The 16,103-nt window shown below is 59.7% G+C and overlaps 2 protein-coding genes across 6 annotated transcripts in view; one reads left to right on the plus strand and one right to left on the minus strand.

Moving 5' to 3' along the window:
• Positions 1 to 3,053: 3,053 nt before the first annotated feature.
• On the plus strand, positions 3,054 to 10,070 carry LOC308248405 (bile salt-activated lipase-like; the record flags this gene model as incomplete). The annotated part of the gene is made up of 11 exons (XM_080668347.1): positions 3,054 to 3,119; positions 3,898 to 4,057; positions 4,598 to 4,720; positions 4,878 to 5,075; positions 5,729 to 5,859; positions 6,657 to 6,764; positions 6,885 to 7,002; positions 7,548 to 7,734; positions 7,906 to 8,109; positions 9,362 to 9,559; positions 9,809 to 10,070. The coding sequence occupies 11 exons, from the start codon at positions 3,054 to 3,056 to the stop codon at positions 10,068 to 10,070; spliced, it is 1,755 nt and encodes a 584-aa protein (XP_080524473.1).
• Positions 10,071 to 14,630: 4,560 nt separating this feature from the next.
• The window catches only part of RALGDS (ral guanine nucleotide dissociation stimulator), a 41,233-nt gene continuing 39,760 nt past the window's right edge, over positions 14,631 to 16,103 (minus strand). For all 5 annotated transcript variants that reach the window (XM_080670923.1, XM_080670922.1, XM_080670921.1 and 2 more), the window contains exon 18: positions 14,631 to 15,593. In XM_080670923.1, coding sequence (XP_080527049.1) covers positions 15,418 to 15,593 — 176 coding nt within the window. In that variant the 3' untranslated portion in view covers positions 14,631 to 15,417. The remainder of the gene's footprint in view (positions 15,594 to 16,103) is intronic.

Genomic DNA, 16,103 nt, shown 5'->3' on the forward strand with positions numbered 1-16,103 from the left:
GCACCTGAACTCTATCAAGCTTTGTTTTGGCAGCACTTGCTGCACCCCCACAGCCTACCTCACTTAGCCACGGGGGACCACAGGTTCGGACCATGAGGTCAAGCGTACAACCATAACCTTTGGCTATCATTGTGCTGGGAGGACTTTGTCCTCCAATCTGGGACTTGCACATTTCTTTGCCACGAGAGAACCTGCCCTCTCATTCGCCCGAAGCTTGAACCTATCCAAACGCTGTAGTCACTCTCCACACTTCCCCAGACACTACGCGGCCACAGAGGCCTTCCCAGGACCGGGTTCCCGGAGGGTTCCAATCGGTAAAGGAAGGCCCAGGCCCTGGATCACAGAATGCGAAGTCCCGACAGAGGCCACTGGCCAGTACTCCCCGCCTCGCCTTTTCAGTGGCAGGCCTTGATCTGTCCACAATCCCCCCACTTAGTGCTGGTGGGTTCCCGTCTGAACTTGAAACCCACAAATTCCTTATTGTGGGCAGCAGAAACCACAAGCCCAGCCACAATCCCCCCTCTTCCTGCAAAGGCAGGCAGCACCGTCCTAGGTCAGGAGTTGGTCCTTGCAACTGTTATTTTTTAAAAATCAGGGTAAAATTTAAATTACATACAACACGATAGTTTAATGATCTATGAGCTCAATTCAGTGATATTAATCGCAGTCACACTATTGTGCAACCATCACCACTATCTGGTTCCAAATCATTGCATCACTCCAAACAAAAACTGTGTATGCACTCCTCAGTATCTCCCCTCCCCCAACTTCCTGCCTCAGTCAATTTGCCTATTCTAAACATTTTTTCTTTCTTTATTAATTTTCTATTTTAGGAAAGGAGGGAGAGAGGGGAACATGGATCTGATAATTGCATGGACCGGCTGCCTCCTGCCCGCCCCCCACTGGGGACTGAGGCTCCATGTGCAGTATTGGGAATGGAAAGGGTGACCTGTTGGTGCAGGGAAGACGCTCAACCTATTGAACCACCCGGCCGGGCTGTTTTCTTTACTTTGAAATTGTCTTGTTGAGAGTATTGCAGACTTCTGCCATTTCCCCTCTCTGCCCCTCTCCACCCACCTGCCACCCCAACCCTGTCTCTCCCCTGTCTATTGTCTATGAATATATGTCTATAAGTTCTTCATTCATCTCTTCCCGTCCACCCTCCACCTTCACTCCGAGATCTGTCCTGCTGTTCCATGCGTCCATGTCTATGGATCTGTTTATTCGTCTGTTTATTTGGTTCATTGGATTCCACATGAGTGAGGTCATGTGATACTTGTCTTTCTCCCACTGGCTTATTTCACTCAGCATGATGCTCTCCAGGTCCCTCCAGGCTGTCTCACCGGGTAAGAGTTCCTTCTTTTTCACTGCTATTTAGTAATCCGTGGTGTAAATTTACCACAGCTTTTTATCCACCCATCTACTGACGGGCACTTGGGCTGTTAACAAATGCACCCTCAAGCCCTTTGCTCCCCGGTCCTCACACACCCGGCCCAGCCAGCCCGGCTCCTGCTGCCCACTGTCCTGCCGCCTCCCCACCTCCATCCCAGGAGACCTGGGCTCTGGATCAGGAGGCAGCCAGCTTGGCCGGTGTCTGTGGATCCATGTGGTGGTGGGGCCGCCCCAGGCGTGACATGAGCCGGGCTGTGGCCTGCGTACAAGCACCGGCTCCTGGTAGCAAAATGGTGAGGGGCCGGGCGAGGGGCTGCTGGCCGGGGAGGGCTCTGCTGTCCCCAGGTCCAGAACGCACCCCCAGCCCTGGAGAAGGCAGTGCTGCCAACGCCACAAAGGCAGGAACCCTGGGCTTGTCCCTGGAGCTTCCTCTGGTTCCCGAGTGACACACGCTCCCCCAGCCACACGCGCCCTTCTGCTCTCACACACTCTGCTCAGCTCTCTCTCCCTCTGTCTCTCCGCGTCCCCATATTCTCTGTCTCTCCCTCTGTCTGTCTCTCCCTCTGTCTGTCCCTCTCTGTCTCTCTGCTGGGCCCCAGGTCGTTGGGCATTTGTGAAGCCAGGTCTTCCTCTTCCTCAGGGAAGCCACCAGGCTGGGCGGGAGCCCCCTCCCTCCCCCCCTGTGCTCCCCTGACCCTCCAGTCCTGCCTCCCAGGGCTGCTGGTGCTGAGTGTGAGGTGTGCCCTCCCTGAGGGCAGGATCACCCGCCTTTGCTGCAGTGGGTTCCCACACCCAGCTCAGACTGCCCACCAGTGGGCCCTGGGACCCAGGCTCAGCCACGTGGCTGCCCAGGAGCACACAGCCCTCTCTGTCCCAGAAGTCACATGCCCTGTCCCCTGTGAACACACTTTGCTGAGCTCCAGAGCTCCAGGTGGGGGCCAGGTAGGGCCTGAAGGGAAGTGTGCCTACTTCTCTGAGGGTGAGCCCAGGCCCTTGTAAATGAGCCACCATTCAGGGCACAGTGCACCCAGCTGAGTCCCTGTAGCATCCATGGGCAAACTAGAGCCCGCGGGCCAGATCCGGCCTGTTTGGCTGTTCTATCCGGCCTGCGGAGCCGAAAGAGTGAAGGGTTCTCTTGCTCTCCCCTCCGCTCCTTTACTTTGAATTTATATTAGTTCACACAAACACTCCATCCATGCTTTTGTTCCGGCCCTCCGGTCCAGTTTAAGAACCCATTGTGGCCCTCAAGTCAAAAAGTTTGCCCACCCCTGCTGTAGCCCCAGCCCAGGTTCACCTGACTTTTCCCAGTAACCGGCCCAGGTGCACTGTGGGCTCCAGACACCCAGATCAGCAGGTCCTGTGAAAAGCAGACCACCCCTGCACCCTGGCACACGTCCGTGTGTGTGTGTGTGTGTGTGTGTGTGTGTGTGTCTGAGTGTGTGTGTGCCCACACATGCATGACCTTGGCCCTGAGCCTGGCTGGGAACGATAGCTATCCTGGCCCCAGGTATACTGCCTGGAGGAAGGGGCAGAGGGAGGAGGACGGGAAGGGAACCAGCCAAAGGCAGCTGCCAGCCCCAGCTCCCGGATCTCTCCCGGATGGCTCCCGCCCCATAAATACCCACACGCAGAGGAAGGGCCCCAAGGCAGCCACACGTACCATGGGGCGCCCGGAGCTGGCTGTCTTAGGCCTCGCCTGCTGCTTGGCGGTAGTGAGCGCAGCAAAGGTAAGCGAGAGCCCAGAGGACATGGCAGGGGCCCGTCTGCTCCCCTAACCCGGCCTGGGACGGCCTGCGGAGGGGGGCAGGCAGGTGGGTCGCTGGCACAAAGAGCCCCCGAGAGCCCACACCAGCCCCGCGCTGTCCTGGCCCTTCCTCTGCGCTCCTGCCTTCACACTCACACGATGGAGCCGCGCAGCTGACAGCCAGGACGCCCACGAACTCGAATGTCAGAGACCACGAGGGAGGGCTGGGCCAGGCGCTCTCAGGGCACACAGGGGCACTTGCGCCAACACAAACAAGGCGCCCGGTCCCCCAGCCCCAGAGTCACTGGCGCCCTCAGGGCTGATCTACGGATCTGCCTGGGCCTCCAGGGCCCTTGGCTCTCCCTCTGCCCGGGGAGGGCCATGGCCAAGCTCAGAGGGCGCTGGACCCTGAGTAGGCCCGCAGTTTGCCCATCACAGCCCCAGCGGCGGAACAGGAGTGTGGATCTCGGTCTAGTTCAACCCGGAGCCTGGCCCCCCGCCCTGGAGAGGAGGCGACACCCACCTGCTTTCCAGTGGCCCGGGTGCCTCCAGGGGGAGTGGGGAGCCTCAGGGCACCTACAGGATCCCTGCCCTCAGGGCCCTGCCAGGGCTGAGGAGCGGGGCTTCCTCGGGAACTTACACCTCCAGGCAGGTGTGACTAGGGGCCCCACCTGGAGGCTGTCTGGACCCCTAGATCCTGTTGGGGTCTCCCACCCCGCTGGCCCACCCAGCCTGCGCCCCTGAGCCTGCCCTCTCCCCAGCTGGGCGTGGTGCACACGGAAGGGGGCTTCGTGGAGGGCGTCAACCAGAAGCTCGGCCTCTTGGGCATCGGCGGCCGCTCTGTGGACGTCTTCAAGGGCATCCCCTTCGCCGCCCCGCCCAAGGCCCTGGAGAACCCCCAGCGGCACCCCGGCTGGCAAGGTGGGAGTGGGGGGTGGGTGCTGGGCTGGCCCTGTGCCTGGGGTGGCAGGTGGGGCCACCATCCTCGTGCTGCTGCAGAATTTACCCGGCGACCGAAAAAATATGCAAGAGTCCCGGAGGCTCACAAAAAACCATTTATTTCCAGATATTTCACATGTAGTGGTACAGTGACTCAGGGGAGTCTGTTTCTCCCCAAATCCTGAGCCCTCCCCCGCAATATGAGGAAGCTTTCCTTTCTACTCCTTTGGTTTCTTTGTGCCCCAAATATGGATCATACGTCTGGACCTTTCACTGGCTTTGCCAAAAGCCCCATGTGCTGGGATGGGACAGTTGGACCACATCCCAGGGTCTGGCCTGGTGCCAGCCCTGATAACCCCATCTGGGGATGGTTTATGGCCTCTCTAAGATGGGAGTAGTATTTTGGGTGAACAGGTCCTGTGGGACCAGATAAATAAAGGGGCAGTGACTAGATTCAGATTGCTAGCCCCCAAAAAATGTCTCATTTTCCCCATCAACGCCAGCCCCTCTGGTCACCCACAGGGACCCTGAAGGCCAAGGACTTCAAGCAGCAATGCCTGCAAGTAACTCTCACCCAGGACGACACCGAGGGTTCCGAAGACTGCCTCTACCTCAACATCTGGGTCCCCCAGGGCCAGAAGGAAGGTGCATCCCCCACCCCGTGCCCTCCAAGTCCCCAAACGTGCAGAAAACGCCCCGGCCCTTGTGTGTGTGGGCTCCAGAGCTGAAATTTCCTGAAATCAGCACCCAGAGGGGATTGGGAGGGGACAGCTGGGGTCACCGGGCCTGTCTCCTGCCTCAGTTTCCCAGAACCTGCCTGTCATGATCTGGATCTATGGAGGAACCTTCCTCATGGGCTCTGCCCAAGACTTCAGCTTCTTCAATAACTACAAGTACGATGGGGGGGAGATCGCCACACGGGGCAACGTCATCGTGGTCACCTTGAACTACCGCCTCGGGCCGCTGGGCTTCCTCAGCACTGGGGACACCCACCTGCCAGGTGTGATGGGCACCTGGGCCGGGAGTGAGGGAGCTGGTGGGGGGCCCTTCATCACCGCTTTCTCCCAACAACTCCTGAGAGTCTCCCAGAAAGACCCAGAATTCTACTGGCAGCGCAGGAAGCTGGGGATGGAGAGTGAGACACAGGAGCCCATCGGCAGCGTAGTGAGAGAAGAGGCTGCCTGTCATCCAGGCAGGGACCCAGGGGGACCAGGGAGCAGGGACAGGGACCCAGGGAGATCAGAGAGTGGGGACAGGGACCCAGGGAGACCAGGGAGTGGGGACAGGGACCCAGGGAGATGAGGGAGCGAGGGCAGGGACCCAGGGAGATCAGAGAGTGGGGACAGTGACCCAGGGAGACAAGGGAGCGGGACAGGGTCCCATGGAGAAATGGAAGATGAGACACTGAAGTGGTGACTCAGCAGACTCAGAGATGTAGGACAGACAGACAACAAGAGGGACGGTGTCAGGGAGAGAGATGAACAGCCTGACCCTCCTGTTCCTAGTCCCCTACCTGAGCCCCACACCCGCTCCAGCACCTAATTCCACAGCCTCCTGGGACCCGTCATGTGCCGTCCTGGGGCTTGACAGGGGTCTCCACATGGAGGAAGCTCTTCCCCCACCCAGTCCCTGATGGGCTCCCACCCGCCCCAGGTAACTACGGCCTTCGGGACCAGCACATGGCCATCACGTGGGTGAAGAGGAACATTGCGGCCTTCGGGGGGGACCCAAACAACATCAACATCTTTGGGGAATCAGCTGGAGGTGCCAGCGTCTCTCTACAGGTCTGGGACCCGAGGAGGGCAGGCCTTCCTCTCAGGGTGTTGAGGGACCAAAGAGGGGAGCTGAGGTGGGCTGTGGGTGCTAAGCGATGGGAATTGGGCAGAGCTGATGGGGGTGAGGGGGAGCAGACAGAGGCTGGGGGAGCTGATGGGAGCTGGGGGAGCAGATGGGAGCTGGGGGAGCTGATGGGAGCTGAGGGAGCTGATGGGAGCTAGGGGAGCTGATGGGAGCTGGGGGAGATGATGAGAGCTGGGGGAGCTGATGGGAGCTGGGGAGCTGATGGGAACTGGGGGAGCTGATGGGAGCTGGGGGAGCTGATGGGAGCTGGGGGAGCTGATGGGAGCTGATGGGAGCTGGGGGAGCTGATGGGAGCTGGGGGAGCTGATGAGAACTGGGGGAGCTGATGGGAACTGGGGGAGCTGATGGGAACTGGGGGAGCTGATTGGGAGCTGGGGGAGCTGATGGGAACTGGGGGAATGCATGGGGACTGGGGGAGCTGATGGGAACTGGGGGAGCAGATGGGAACTGGGGGGAGCTGATGGGAGCTGGGGGAGCTGATGGGAGCTGTGGGAGCTGATGGGAACTGGGGGAGCTGATGGGGGCTGGGGGAGCTGATGGGAACTGGGAGAGCTGATGGGAGCTGGGACGAGCTGAGGGAGGATGGGGAAGCTGATGGGTACAGTGGGGAGCTTATGGGGCTGTGGGGAACAGCATGATGCTGACAGTCTGGCTGTGCTTGGTGGAGCCCGGGTGGGCAGGAGAGGCGAGGCCATGGTGACAGTACCTCTGTGTGTCACAGACCCTCTCTCCCTACAACAAGGGCCTCATCCGGCGAGCCATCAGCCAGAGCGGCGTGGCGCTGGCCCCCTGGGCCATCCAGAAGAACCCTCTCTCCTGGGCCAAGAGGGTAAAGGGGAGCTGCGGTGGAGTCGGGGCTCAGTTAAATCCTTTCCATGCCCTGTCACAGTCTCCATGGCCGACTGCCCCGCACTGGCCTCACCCACCTGTCTCCCCTGCAAACCTCCAGATCGCCAAGAAGGTGGGCTGCCCCCTGGACGATACCGCCAGCATGGCCAAGTGTCTGAAGGTCACCGACCCCCGGGTGCTGACACTGGCCTATAAGATACCCCACTTGGATCTGGAGTGTGAGTGGGGCTCCACATGGGGAGACGGTCATGCTCCCCAAGAAGCGAGGATTGAGGGGCTGCTGCCTGGCCCGTCACCCACTCATGGCGTCCCTGGGAGCCCAGTGCCGCCAGGGCCCTCAATGCCTCCGTGGCCTCAACTGGCTGGTCCGCGGGCACCATCCCTCCCTCTGATCCTCCCTGGGTCCTGACCCCTTTGGGAAGCAGGTGCACCTTGTCCCCCAACAATGGGCAGAAACAGTCATTTGCACCCACTTTAGGGACCTCAGGTGCAGTGGCTGTCAGCGGACGGTGTGGCCCAGGGAGCCTGTGGCAGTCTGCACACAGTCTGGGCTGCCACACTGGGGAGGGTGACATCGGGCGGACGGGGCCAGGGAAGCTGCTCCACACGCGCAGGGCAGCCCAGGACATAGAATGATCCGGGACCCATGGCAGGGGGACAGGCTGAGGACCCTGGTCTGGATCCAAGGAGGCAGGGGCTGCCCCTGGGCCTGGGGCCTGGCAGGCGGCTCTGGAAGGTGCGAGGACCCCTGCTCTCCACGCAGACCCCTACCTGTACTATGTGGGCCTCCTGCCTGTGGTGGATGGAGACTTCATCCCCAACGACCCCATCAACCTTTTCGCCAACGCAGCCGATATCGACTACATCGCTGGCACCAGCAATATGGACGGCCACAAATATGCCAGCTTTGACATGCCGGCCATCAACGTGGACAACCAGACCGTCACTGGGTGAGTGGGGTGCAGGACCAGGGCGGTGCCCATGGCCCTCTTGGGGAGGCATCAGCTGGAGAAGGAGGTGGGCAGGAGTAGGGGGCCATCTGCAGGGCCCTGGAAGGGGGTTCTGGGGGGATGCCTCCCGCTGACCTGGGTCCAGGGTCCAGTGCCGGCTTGTCCCTGCAGGGAGGACTTCTTCAAGCTGGTCAGCGGGTTCACCTTCACCAAGGGGCCCAGAGGTGCCAACGCCACCTTTGACCTCTACGCGGCGTCCTGGGCCCAGGACTCCTCCGAGGAGGCAAAGAAGAAGACGGTGGTGGACTTGGAGACCGACTTCCTCTTCCTGATGCCCACGCAGATGGCCGTGGCCCAGCACAGAGCCAGGGCTAAGTGAGGGCCGGGGAGGCCCTCCTGGGTCACACACCTGCCCAGCGAGGCCTCCCCAGGGGGCGGTTCAGGGAGGCCCGGGAAAGCCAGGATGGGGTCCCAGCAGTATCTGCACCATCTGCCTTTCCCAGGCCTGAGGAGACTTGAGAAGGCCCCTCCTCACCTCCCAGCTCAGGGGCCATTACAGAGCCCTCCTCCTGTCACTGGGAAACCCCAGGTAGGGATCGGGCTGCTTGTCCCTGTGTCCAATAACGAAGGCCAGTGGAATCATATGAGGCGTTTATTGAAAAGGCCAGCCAACCAAGAAGACAGGGCACTTGCAAACATTCAAATCCTGTCTTCCAGCAGGTGCAGGGGACAGGACTATAAAGGGGAGGGAGCTGGGGTGCTACGTGCAGCCCTGGGGTTCCGCAACCTCAGCTATTGTAGTCATCAAATGAGATGATGTGGATGAGATGATGGGGTGAGATGATGTGGATGAGATGATGTTTTGACTCCTGGTGGGTCTGTCTGACCATGCTTATCGGTTCTGCTTGCTGGATTCATGGCTGAGTCACCTCCTTCATTGCTTTGCACAGGCCTTCAAAGGAACCTTAAGAAAACTTAACCCTATTCACATAAGTATAAGTGTAGTAAGACTGAAAATGATAGGGTTACTTTTCAGATTAATTCGGGTGCTCCATCAGGTTGTAAGTCCCCCATTCACTCAGCCCACAGGCCTCCCCTGCAGTGTCTGCAGCCCCCCCGCAGCCCCCACGCGTAGGGGGACAGAACACAGATGATGCTCTCTGTTGTGGGTTTGGAGTTGGCCAACATTCAAAACAACTCTGGCCTGCGGCCACCTGGTCAACCTCCAGCGAAAATAAAAAGTCAGTTAGGGATGCTTCCTCGGAAGGGAGAGGAAACGATGCCCAGGAAGAGCAGGCAGAAAGCTTGTCCCAACTCCAGGAACTTGAGGTCTTCATTGGGCGGCACAGGTGTGTTCCTGACGGGAACACAAATTCATCTGCAGAGAAAAGGAAGGAAGGCGCCTCGAGAGGATTTGTGGAGGGAAGAGTGAATGCACTTGAGATCCCAGAACCACAACCCCAGGGCCTTCCCTTCCAGGAGCAGGGACCCAGGTCCCTGCTGAGTCTGAGTCTGGGGATTTCCCAGTCCTGCCCTGCTCTCCCCATGGCCTCCCTCAGGGCGCAGCTCTGGGTGGGAAGCCCAGGTGAGCTACCTGCCACCCTGGGCCGTGTCCCTCCCTCCTCAGGAGTGCGCGGACCTACACCTACCTGTTCTCCCACCCTTCTCGCAATCCGTTGTACCCCAGCTGGGTGGGCGCCGACCACACCGATGATCTCCCGTACGTGTTTGGGAAGCCCTTCTCCAACCCCCTGGGCTACCGGGCCCAAGACAGGACTGTCTCCCGGGCCATGATCGCCTACTGGACCAACTTTGCCAGGACTGGGTAAGGCGGGTGAGGCTGGGCCAGGCCTCCTGCCACCTGGGCCCCACATGCCTGTCCCCTCTCCTACACTTAACCTCCCTGAGCCTCAGTACCCCCATCTGTGTGTGAGCATAGAGCTACTGGTTGGGCGCAGAACACGTACATGCCCAGCCAGTGCCCAGGAGACAGTTAGGTGCCCTGGTGGTTTGGGTCAGCATGGAGGCCTCCCGTGAGCCTTCAGACCCCATACAGCCTTTCTCTCATGTGCAGGGACCCCAACAAGGGCCACTCGGCTGTGCCCACCCAGTGGGATCCCTACACCCAGGAAAACGGCAACTACCTGGACATTAACGAGAAGATGGACGGCCAGTCCCTGAAACAGCACCTGAGGAGCAGCTACCTGCAGTACTGGACCCAGACCTACCAGGCCCTGCCCCCCATGACCACAGTCGGGGCTACCCTCCTCCCCTGCTCGGACCACTCTGAGGCCATCCCCGTGCCCCCTTCGGACAAGTCTGCGGCCGCCCCATGAGCCCCCCACGGGTGACTCTGAGGAGGCTCAGATGGGCAGCCATTGGCTTCTAATGTCCTTGCCCAAGAGGCCACAGGTGGAACCCAGGGAGCCCACCTCCCGCCCCAGCTCTTCCTGAATAAAGCCGCATCTCTCTCTGGCTACCCTATTTGCCCTCATGACCTCAGCCGCCCGCCCGGTCTCAGCCAGTGTTCAGCTCTGGAAGTGGGGTGCCCCCCTCATTTCAGAGGTGGAGAGAGGGTCAGAGGAGGGTCAGCCCTGAGTGAGAGCAGGCACCGTGGGCAGTTGCCTCTGGACCAGTGGGCCCAGCTTCGACCACGTCCTCGGGGTGCGGGGAGGGGGCTCTGTGTACCGGAGTCTGGGAATGGCCCGGGAGAGAAACGCATTTGCTTCCAGCTGTATCCCAGGCAGAGACAGGAACGCATCCCGCAGGCTCAGAGCACAGGATACCAGGGCTGGGCCTTGGGTGTCCCTGGCTGGGCCAGGGTGCTCCCCGCTGGCTCTGGCAGAGTCCGGAGGGGAGCGGGAGGCAGAGGTGAGACGCAGGGCCTTGGCCACCTCAGCAAGGCCTGGGATGGGGCACCTTCTGCACCGAGGGCTCCCCCATCCTGACCTCTCCTGGCCCAGGCGGCGGCCTGTGGACACCCCGTTGTAGACAGGTACTGTGAGAAATGCTCACCTGTCCCAACTCAAATGACACTCGGAGACAGAAGCTCGGTGAAAGCGAAACCTGAATGAGCTCTCAAGAGCAGGTGTCCCCCACTTGCACTGGCACCCCAGGGCGGGAACACAGCCCATTTATCCGGCCCCTCCTCCAGCTCCTCATTGGCTGAGTACTCCGGGCTCACCTCTTTCCTGACATGTGGACGAGGTCCTCCCATTGGGCCATTTAAAACAATTGGGCTGAGCCCTTTCTAGTGACCCCCCTATCCCCCTGTCTAGTTGAGACAGGTGCCTCCAGGGTCTCCACCATGATGCTGGCCCAGGCCCACAGGTCCTTGGTCTCACATCCTGGTCCCTCCCCCTCCTTTCTCTGTGCCTGGGGCATTCAGCCACTGCTTCCATCAGAAGCTGACCATGCCGGCCATTTCCTGCAGTGCCAAGGCTCCAAGAGGGGCCACGTGCCCCAGGCCCTCAAGCGAGGACTCATGCCCAGGTCTGAGACTCCAAAGCTCACCATGTCAGCTCAGAGCGGGCATGAGGGCTCAGAGGAGAGAAGGTTCCTAACTGATTGGGGGGGGGGGCGTGTATGGTGGGGGCAGCTCCAGGGACTAGCCAGCCACCCTGATGCACATGGTCCAGTGATTCCCTGGCCAGGCGGTGGGTACAGCGGGCAGTGCTGGTGCTGTTCCTCCCTGCCCTCCCTGCCCCATCCTTCCACCTCCCCCAGCAGAGCTTCCCAGCACCCACCTCCCCATGGCAGAACCACAGCACAGACCTGGACAACCAGGGCAGCCAGCCAGGGGCTGCGGGCTCTCAGGGCTCCAGCCCATCTACCCTCAGGACAGTGAGTCTAAACTGGTGGCTGCCCGAGACGGGACCTCAGACCTCACAGCCCTGGGTTCATCTGGGCCAGAATGGAGCCAGAGGGCAGCAATCAACACGTTTATCCTGCAAACCCACACTCACCTGGGACTCCTCAGAATACGTGCCAGCAGAGCGAGGTGGGTGGTCCAGTGCCTGGTCCTGGGAGAAATGAACCCTGTGAAGAGCTGCAGCTCTGGTTCCCAGGGCCCAGCTGTCACCTTAAATAAGCTGCATCACAAATCCTTCCCTGTGGCTGGCTCAGCACGGCCAGGGGTGAACCTGAGGGGGGGCGGGGAAGGATTAAAGAAGACAGACAAGAGAATAAAGCTGGGGCTAGGTGGGACGCTGCTCTCAGATGGAGAGACAGTGCCACAGTCTGCAAGTTGAGTCTTTATTTTATAGCCAGATTCCACCAGGCAAAGTGCTCAAGATGTTTACATTGTTCTCCCGGATTTGGAATCTACTCAATTACATGCACCTGAACTCCATCAAGCTTTGTTTTGGCAGCACTTGCTGCACCCCCACAGCCTACCTCACTTAGCCACGGGGGACCACAGGTTGGGACCATGAGGTCAAGCGTACAACCATAACCTTTGGCTATCGTTGTGCTGGGAGGGCTTTGCCCTCCAATCTGGGACTTGGTATGTGGCTTTGCCACGAGAGAACCTGCCCTCTCATTCGCCCGAGGCTTGAACCTATCCAAATGCTGTAGCTGCTCTCCACACTTCCCCAGACACAACGCAGCCACAGAGGCCTTCCCAGGACCGGGTTCCCGGAGGGTTCCAATTGGTAAAGGAAGGCCCAGGCCCTGGATCACAGAATGCGAAGCCCCGACAGAGGCCACTGGCCAGTACTCCCCGCCTCATCTTCCCCGTGGCAGGCTTTGATCTGTCCACAATCCCCCACTTAGTGCTGGTCAGTTCCGGTCTGAACTTGAAATCCAGGAATTCCTCCTCCTGGGCAGCAGAAACCACAAGCCCAGCCACACTCCCCCCTCATCCTCCAAAGGCAGGCAGCCCCGTCCTGGGTCAGGAGTTGGTCCTTGCAACTGTTATTTTTTTAAAAATTGGGGTACAGGGGCTGGTGGGGTTAGCGGGGGGTAAGAGATCAAGCAAAGGACTTGTATACGCACATATAAGCATAAGCAATGGACACAGATAGTAGGGCGGCGCGGACATGTGCTGGGGGGTAGGGAGTGGCCGGGGCGAGGTCAGTGGGGAAAAGGGAGACATATGTAATACTTTCAACAACAAAGAATTTAAATTTTAAAAAATTGGGGTAAAATATACATAACGTAAAGTACTCTGGTTTAACTTCTAAGGTGACATTAATTGCAGTCACACTATTGTGCAACCATCCGCACTACCTATTTCCAAATCTGTGCCATCACCCAAACAGAAACGGTACCCAGTCAGCAGCAACTGCCCTCCCCCGACTCCTGCTAGCCACTTCTGTTTCCTCTCAATCGATCTGCCTATTCCAGATATTTTTTAATTGATTTTTGTTTTTTCTTATATTCTTATTGATTTCAGAGAGGAAGGGAGAGGGAGAGAGAGAAACATCAATGATGAGAATCATGGATCGGCTGCCTCCTGCACGCCCCCTACTGGGGATGGAGCCCACAACCCGGGCCTGTGCCCTGACAAAATCGAACCCTGACCCCCTAGTTCATAGGTCGACGGTCAACAACTGAGTCATGCCGGCCAGGCTATTGATTTTTTCTTTCTTTTTTTTTTTTTTTTTTTTTTTTTTTTTTTTTAGAGAGAGAGGCGGGGAGTGAGAGAGGGACAGGGGATCGAACCCACAGTCCAGGTATATGTCCTGACTGGGAATTGAACCCACCACCTTCTGGTGAATGGGATGATGCTCTCACCAACGGAGCCACCCGGCCAGGGGTAGACCTCCGCTAAAGAAGAAACCATCTTTTCCGGGGACAGCCTGTTGCCGTGGGGACCAGAACGCCCCTCCTCTGTGTGAATGACATCCCCGTGGACGGTGTTTGGTGCCTGTGCTTTTAGGACCCTTTTGTTTCTGGAAAGTCCTTAGTCACGCAGCCCCGAGGGCCCTGAGGACGGGAGCCTGGGCAGGCTTTCCGCCGGCGTCTGCCAATGGCTCTCCCTGGAACGAGGCCGGGTCTCCGGGGCCCTGGCAGGTGGGCAGCGGCGGGTGCCGAGCCCCACGGGCGGGAGTCTGAGAGCTGAGGGGCGCCCGTCCCTATGGGAACTCTCCCAGCAGAGACGCCGCCACCTGGTCAGGTACCGCGGCACGGCCGAGTCCAGGCACCCCTGCTGTTGTGTCTGATGAGGTGCGAGAGTCCAAATTCGGTCGTCTCCTGGAGAGATGGCCCCCCAGAGCTTCTTACTCCATTTCCTGTCTCAATTTGCCTATTCTAGATATTTCTTTTCTTCTTTAATTGGTTTTATTTTTATTTAGAGAGGAAGGGAGGGAGGAAAGTGTCGATGTGAGAGAGACAGGGGATCCCCAATGTAATTTTCAGACACCCATCTTTCAGAGGTGGTCGCTGTGCCCTGTGAAAGCCCTTCGCCCTCTCCCGCCAGGGGTCCTGAGGGTTCGGTCTCAGCTCGCTGCCCAGGTTCACGATGCCCCGGTCACCACACACCCTGTGGAAGGCGGAACGGGGGTGGGGGGTGGGGGTGTCTGTGAGAGCCAGAGACGGCCGGCCATCTGCCTCCTGCAGAGAAGCCCACAGCCCCCACAGCTTCTTGTCTGAACACAGATGGGCGACTGCGTGTCATTTAAAGGAGCACAGATGTGTCTGGCCGGCCTGGCTCAGTGGTTGAGCATTGACCTGTGGACCAGGAGGTCACAGGTTCGATTCCTGGTCAGGGCACAGGCCCAGGTTGTGAGTGCGATCCCCCATGGGGGGTGTGCAGGAGGCAGCCAGTCAATGATTCGCTCTCATCATTGATGTTTCTCTCTCTCCCTCTCCCTCCCTCTCTGAAGTCAATAAAAATACATTTTTTTAAAAATAAAGGAGCACAGATGGAAGAACAAAAGCGCCACTCCCGGGCTATCGTAGAAACAGAGTTTTAATATAATATCCAAGTCTAGCATTTACTATTTACAACAAATAAATATTGCCCCTCCCCAACTGGTAAACATGATTTTTGCCTTTTATACAAATGTTCAATCCCCTCCCTTCCCCCATCCTCCTTCCCCCCTGGCCCGCGTGGTCCAGGAAGCCCAGGTGCAGCGGCCGATGGCACTCGGGCTGCGGCCGGGGACTCGCAGGTGACGAGGGTCCCTCCTCTCCGAGGGAGGCTCCGCACTCGGTGGCCTGACGGTGGATCTTTGGTGCAGCCTGCGGAAGGCTCGAGTGGTGGCGTGGCCGGGCCCCGTGAATGGCACCGCCGGTGTCCGTGGGCGCGAGGAGAGAACCGCAGTGGTCAGATCCAGTGGATGAGTGGGTGCCCTGGGCCGCCCGTGGGCACAGGTGGCAGTGACCACACCTGGGAAGGTGTGAGGGAGGTGTAGCGAGGGCGTGCCCCGTGGCGGGCAGGGCTCCGTGCCCCTGGGCAGCGCTCCTGGGCAAAGTCGGCTAGTCCTCTGGCTCCAGAGAGCGGAAGGCACCTAAGGCGGCGAGTGGCCCCGGGAGGCCAGGTCAGCCTGTGGACGGGCAGGCGTCAATCCCGGCGGCAGGGGGTCCAGGGAGAAACCGGAGTCGGGGAGGGTGGCCCGGTGGCAGGCTGGGCAGAAGGTGCCCGCCTGGCCTGGGCCACTGTCGTCTGTAAGTGCTTGGTTGCCCAGCCAGCCCCAGCCTGGCGGGACAGCCCGGTGGCTGGGCAGCGCCGGGGACCAGCTAGAAGATGCCCTTGGCAATCCTGAGTCCCTTCTGCTTCATGCGGGGGAGAGTGGAGCTGGCGCCATGCCGGACCTTGGCCCCCTTGGTGAAGGCCCGTTTCTTTAGGACAAAGTCATAGTTGGCGGTAGAGTTCATGGCGTAGAACACGTTGGCGTTGTCCGGGATCTTCAGCTCTGGTCGGGGAAGGTAGAGGGGTGGTCAGTATGAGAGCCCCCGGGAGAGGCCTGGGCTCAGCACCGAGACCTCCAAACCACCTCCAGGACCACCAGGGACCCCTCAGCAACATGGGCCGGGGAGACCACGCAGGCGGACTGGCCGATGAAACCTAGCGACTCCTCCCCACAGAGGGCCTGGCTCCACGGCCCCACCTCTGGAGCAGGGGAGGGTCACCCTGCTGCCCCCACCCCACTGCCTTCGCTGACCAGGGTCTCAAGCAGGAATAGGTTCTGTAGACCCCAGACCACCTCCCTGGGCCCTGCCCTGCTCAGCACAAGAGCGCGGGGCCCAGTGAAGGGTAGACCCCTGTGCTGCCGGGGGTGGGGGGGGAGCCGGGTACCCCCAGGCCCTACCCTGGGCTCCTGTTCCCCACCACCCGGCTGGCCCGGAGCCTGCTGGGTCCCACTGCCCACTGGAACCTGTGCCCACTGCCCCGGGTGGCTCTCTAGGTCCTTCACCTGTGTCGG

The sequence above is a fragment of the Plecotus auritus genome, assembly GCF_963455305.1.
Source record: "Plecotus auritus genome assembly, chromosome: 5".
In the NCBI taxonomy this organism is placed as follows: Eukaryota; Metazoa; Chordata; class Mammalia; order Chiroptera; family Vespertilionidae; genus Plecotus; species Plecotus auritus.